Source organism: Amphimedon queenslandica, unplaced genomic scaffold, assembly GCF_000090795.2.
Source record: "Amphimedon queenslandica unplaced genomic scaffold, v1.1 AMPQUscaffold_11584, whole genome shotgun sequence".
Lineage (NCBI taxonomy): Eukaryota > Metazoa > Porifera > Demospongiae > Haplosclerida > Niphatidae > Amphimedon > Amphimedon queenslandica.
In genome coordinates, this window is record NW_003548174.1 from 4,756 (window position 1) to 10,401 (window position 5,646).

A 5,646-nucleotide genomic window follows, 5' to 3' on the forward strand; every position below is an offset into this window, starting at 1 on the left:
GGTGATGTTAGTGACGGTAGTATGTGGGACGATAGTATACAAGAATCATTGACTGATACTTATGTGGGCCCTACTGTACAAAGTAAAGATACCACACTAACAACTGAAGTACCAGCAGGTACATCAATATTATTAATATGATACATAATGTAACTATTGAGTATAGGAACAACAGAAAAGGATGAGGATCAAGTTATGTTGCTACAGGAGAAAGTTGAAAGTATTCAAAAGCAACTGGAGGAAGAAAAGGAACTCCATGAAAAAGAGAAAGAATATCATGTACAAGCTGTAAAGGAATATGAAGAGAGAATAGCATCACTTACTGAACAACTGGAGAAAGTTACTGGAGACTTGAAACACAAGACAGAACAATATGAAGAATTAAGATCAGGTTAGTGCTATTAATTATTGATTGATACTGCAAAGTATATTATAGATAATGAGCTTACTCATAAACAACTGGAGGAACAACAAAAGAAGTTAAAGGAAAAGATACAAACATCCTCCACTTTAATGAAACAGAAACAAGCTGCTCTAAGAGAGAAAGAGGAACTACAAATAAAGATTAAAGATCTTCAACAAAAATTAGAACTACAGCAAGTCAAAGATCACAAGGAAGTATCAGGTCAGTGTGACTACACTATTAACCCAGTCAGGTATGAGTGTGTGTGTGTGTGTGTGTGACAGACACATGTACATGTACTTCTACCATGCATATTATTATATTAACCTTAATATTATATTAGCATATTATTATTGATTAATGATTATAAAGTATTGATTGATAATTTGATACTGTACATGTACTTCAGTTTTGTGTGTCATGTGTATGTACATTGTGCATGTTATATTTTTAGTCATGTTTGAATACTCCTCTTATATATTTATTATATAGAATTACAGAGTGAAATACAAAAGATTAAAAATGAAAGTGAAACATTTCAAAGTATGTACACACCCACACACATTATTAATTACTAGCTAATGACCTCTTCTTATAATTAGAACAAAGGAAAGCATTGATACTGGAGAATAAAAGATTAAAGTCATTAATTAAAGATCATAATGGTATACTTATTATTAATAATTATTAATAAATTGTATTGTATAGTACCAGTAGAACAGAAAGAAGAGACTGAGATATTACAAGAGACTCAGACTGTACATACATGTACTTATATCAGTAAAGGTTAGTCCAGTACTCTAATATAAACTGTATCTACTGATAGACCTACTTTCATATGATTATTAATACATTGTATAATACAATACAGCAGAATAAACTGTATTGATGTATCAATACAGTTTTGCCATTTACCCACTCTGCCCTCAAGCCACCACCTCATCTACTGATGTATATGAATAAGTGCCTGGCAAGGGTAGGAGAGATGCTACCATTCACGCTGCCACCTTCCAGTTTAAAACCATTGCTATTTAATTATTTATGTGATCAGAATAAATATTTAGCTTAAAAGTCACCTAGCTAATACTACATGTACCTTTATTACTGAACTGGCAAAATTAAAACAATACCTATATATTAATTTTAGTCTATTAACCACGCCTATTTCCTCCATTTGTAAATGGCTACAAAGAGCAGCTCTCCTTCTCTCTTCACTTCTCCATTGACTATTAGTAATAATCCATTAACTGTAGTCTGTAGTATATTTATATATTATGTTTTATAGATCAACTTATTGATGTACTTGATCTGTTAAAGAGATGTGGTTTCCCTCAGACAAGATGGCATGAGCTGGGACTGAGACTAGGACTACACAAGAACACACTGGACGCCATTGGAAAGAATCACCCTGGTGATGTAGCTCGCTGCTTGACAGAGACTCTCTCCAAGTGGTTGTCCAGAGCTGATAATGTTGACACTAAAGGAGGAGCTACCTTTGACTCACTGTCAGATGCTCTTAAATTTATGAATGAGAATGCTGCAGCTGTCAAGTTAGATCAAGAGAGTAAGTTAATATCACTGATTGTATGTACACTTGATGCGTGTGTGTGTGTGTTTATTCAGTAGCTTGAGCTAGTCTCACTAAGCTTGAGCATGTAACGATTATGCTATGATCAGTTATGTGATATGTATATTATGCATGCATAGTTCTGTTCAAGAGCATAACTCGTAAAATATGATTGTTTAAATTATAAATTTGGTGTAATTTAAAATTGCAAAGTTTGTTAATAGTTCCAGGGCTCCTGATAACTCATAGTAATTTTATCATGCATGTACAGTACATGATGTATTGGTAAACAATGTACATTATAGTAACAGTTATTATTGCATTACTACTGTTATTATGATGCACAATGATAAGGAATTGACTATTGGAGGAGTATAATGTTTCATGAAAACTGACAGTGATTGTTGAATTGAGTCAATTCAATTGAACAATCACACTTCAAAATTTACCATTAGATGATTAGTCTTGTGCAGCCAGACCGTATATGCCTTTTTATGTCAAAAGGAGTGGAGAGCCTGGCCATGCAAGTCTTTTAGAAAGAATATTTTGTAGCTATATACATGTAGTATCCAGTGTATTCATAATAGCACATGTATGTAGTTATTATGTAAAAAGGTCTTGCAAACTATTATCAAAAATGTTACTCATAATTTTATCATAAAACTGTAATGAAGCATGTGCTAAGTAAAGGATGTATAGATCCACTCTTCCACCAGTGGCTTTTACTTCACATTTTAGTTATAATAATGTAGTAATTGATTATATTTTGTTATAGTCACTACTAGCTCAGGCTCCTCTACTGCTAGCACTAGCCAAACTAGGAGAAAGACTGAAGAAGGTATTATACTATCATACACACAATAATTAATTGCATCAATACATGTACATGTGTATAGGTGTCACATACAATCCTGACCAAGCTCATGAAGTGATGACAGAGAACGCTTTGCTAATTAAAGGATGTGGGATTGATCTTAACTTCTTGATTGACAAATTACTGGAGCACAAAATAATAAATGCAAGAAAGAAAAAGGAAGTCACTGATGGCTACTGTGGAAAAACTGAGGGTGAAAGAATAGATGAATTGCTTCAGATCATTTCAAGCTCCATTGAATTGGATGGAGAAGTATTTGGTATATTCATAGATATACTGAGAAAAGAAAATACGAGAAATACTATTGCAGTTGCTAATAAACTAATGGAAAAATACAAGCTTAAAATGAAGTAAAACTTTTATTAATACAAAATTTTATACAAGTGTTTTAGTTTTATTTTTGATAGTGTGTATGTTTTGCTTGGTTTATTTACTAAATTTAATGCTCTTAATTCAATAAAGTATGCAGATAATTGTTGGGCATGCTGTGCTAGCTAACCCTATCTCTCACCCACTCATTCTTTTGCATGAAAATGAACAAAACCACCTTAACAGAATTAGATGGCTCTTTCTCTGACAGAGGCATCAGCAAGGTGTGGGTGCATAACTGCAGGCTATATACTCTAGCAAAATAAGTGCATTTACTGTTTAATACTATTTGGATCTAAAGAGTATAATTAGAGGTGTGGCCATGGGTGTGGTTTGTAATAAAATGGCGTCCAAAGGAGTAACTTGTAAAGTTCTCTGGGACAGTAAAGGGAACCTGTTAGTAGAGTTTGATAACGTTACAGTATTGAGTAAGGTCAGTGGTATACATACCGTATATATTGTTATTAATAGTCCCTGTATAGTTTATAGGAACACCTCCTCTCATTAATTCATATATTAATATAATACAATACAACAGAATAGACTGTACTGATGTATCAAGTAAGTATTGTACTTTATAACCTACACCTCCTAATATTGGACCGGGCGATTTTGGATTAATTTTTGGTGATTAACTGGTTTTAATTTGGCAAATTTGTGTCGGGCCATGTGCCATTGAGCATGTACATAATGGTTCAAAGGACTGTGTTTAATAAATGGCTATCAAAATACCATAATTTCCCCATTCCAGAATTACCTGTATAGCATCTTGAATATTTATTATTAATTTATTATTTTATTTATTTATTAGATGGTTTCTATCTTGAAGTGTTAAAGTATTCAACATTATTTATTAATAAGGAGGAGGAGGAGACAAACATCACTGATAATAATAATAATAATAGACAAAAGTAAGACCAATTATTATTATTTATTTATTTGTTGTTGTTTTTTGTTTATTGTTGTTGTTTACAGTTTGGTTACAGTCACTGGTATTGTTGTATCTGTTAGTCCAGTCAAGAGGAACGGTTGCCATGGTGACATGATGTACTTTATCTCAATGAAAGAGAACGAGAGATTACTATCAATAATTATAACCGTAATTAATATGATTATTATTATTATTATTATTATTCTTTATTATTATTGTTATTATTATTATTATTATTATTATTATTATTATTATTAATATTATTATTCATAGGCCCCACCTTTATTCCATTATTCTCAGTATATCTCAGTTGGTGATAGAGCCTATACTATCACTAGTTTAAAACATTGTCTGGTTCATAAAGGATCAGTAGAGGAGACTAGACTATTATCATCTACTGTACAGTCTCAGTGTATCCCTCAGTCTGAGAGTATTAATGATAATACACTACTGACACTCAAGGACTATGGAGCTAATCTACTCTCTTATACTGTAAGATATATCCAGTACATGTACATGTATATGTTATAGTTATTATTGTTAGTAGTTTATTGTTTAAAATAGAGGTAGTTTATGATACTGTATGTAGCTGGAAACTAATGAGGGACTTAACAAACACTGCTTTTGTGGTTTTGTTAAGATTCTACAGTAATACCGTATTTCCTCGAGTAAAAGCCGCCCCCGAGTAGCCACCTCCCTCAAATAGATGCCTCGCGGGGCCAAAGTAGTGAAGGAAATTACCGCCACCTTCAAATAGATGCCGCATGTAATGTTATTTATTGTTATTATTATTAATAACTAGCAATTAATTAATTAGTAAAATGGCCGTCTAGTCACAGTTGAGTCTTAGTCGAGTAGTTCCTTCATCCTATCGATGAGTTTTTTCTTTCCAGGAAAGGTATAGATACATGGTACTTCTAGGACCTTCCAAATTCCCTTTTCTCATTAACATGAGCTTCTATTTGACCCCACAAAGCAAGAAATATGATGCAACTCGTGAGAACACCCTGGGAAGAAGAAATAGCTCATAATGCAAAGACACTGGGGAACATCTAAACTCCTGCAGCCTGAGGTAGAACATGAGAGTGATCTTTTTCCAGACCTGGAACTGGAAGTAGTAATTGACACGATGAAGATTAAATTATTAATTATTTCAAATTTTGTTTAAAAAGAATATTTTAGATAAAATTAATAATTGATTTTAATGATAATTAATAATTGTCACCCCCAAACAATGGCCGCCCTCGTATAGTCGCCTCCCTCCTATAGATAGAAAAATGAAATAGATGCCGCGGCTTTTACTCGAGGAAATACGGTATACTGTACAAGATGGTGGAATGCCTTGATTTGTAAAAATTAAATTTGTGGAACTGGTTTTTGGGCAAATCTATAAAAATAAAATACATCATGTTTTTGTGGTTTTGTTAAGATTTGTAAAATTAAAATCTGCAAAACTTCAATACTTTTAATACTGTGCAAGATGTTGAAATGCTTTAGTTTCC

General features: G+C 32.7%; 2 protein-coding genes across 3 annotated transcripts; both read left to right on the top strand.

Moving 5' to 3' along the window:
• Positions 1 to 10: 10 nt before the first annotated feature.
• LOC109589161 (DNA ligase 1-like) lies at positions 11 to 1,194 on the top strand. Its single transcript, XM_020005277.1, has 6 exons — positions 11 to 118; positions 167 to 391; positions 437 to 625; positions 896 to 946; positions 1,006 to 1,068; positions 1,112 to 1,194. The coding sequence occupies exons 1-6, from the start codon at positions 22 to 24 to the stop codon at positions 1,192 to 1,194; spliced, it is 708 nt and encodes a 235-aa protein (XP_019860836.1). The 5' UTR covers positions 11 to 21.
• Positions 1,195 to 3,537: 2,343 nt separating this feature from the next.
• LOC109589162 (uncharacterized) lies at positions 3,538 to 5,252 on the top strand. 2 transcript variants are annotated; one of them, XM_020005278.1, is made up of 6 exons: positions 3,538 to 3,646; positions 3,696 to 3,774; positions 4,025 to 4,124; positions 4,189 to 4,312; positions 4,418 to 4,636; positions 5,038 to 5,252. In XM_020005278.1, exons 1-6 carry the CDS (start codon positions 3,557 to 3,559, stop codon positions 5,173 to 5,175), a joined length of 750 nt encoding a protein of 249 aa, XP_019860837.1. In that variant the 5' UTR covers positions 3,538 to 3,556; the 3' UTR covers positions 5,176 to 5,252. The 2 variants fall into 2 exon arrangements, with proteins under 2 accessions (XP_019860837.1, XP_019860838.1); XM_020005279.1 differs by lacking the exon at positions 5,038 to 5,252 and adding an exon at positions 4,962 to 5,031.
• The last annotated feature ends 394 nt before the right edge of the window (positions 5,253 to 5,646 follow it).

Bases quoted from the DNA above. Each gene is read 5' to 3' on its own strand.
- LOC109589162 (XM_020005278.1), top strand. From the start codon at position 3,557: ATGGCGTCCAAAGGAGTAACTTGTAAAGTTCTCTGGGACAGTAAAGGG. The intron at 4,125-4,188 runs GTAAGACCAATT...TGTTGTTTACAG, and splicing joins AATAATAATAATAGACAAAA to TTTGGTTACAGTCACTGGTA. The intron at 4,637-5,037 runs GTAAGATATATC...TTTTCTTTCCAG, and splicing joins CTAATCTACTCTCTTATACT to GAAAGGTATAGATACATGGT.
- LOC109589161 (XM_020005277.1), top strand. From the start codon at position 22: ATGTGGGACGATAGTATACAAGAATCATTGACTGATACTTATGTGGGC. The intron at 119-166 runs GTACATCAATAT...TATTGAGTATAG, and splicing joins AACAACTGAAGTACCAGCAG to GAACAACAGAAAAGGATGAG. The intron at 392-436 runs GTTAGTGCTATT...AGTATATTATAG, and splicing joins ATATGAAGAATTAAGATCAG to ATAATGAGCTTACTCATAAA.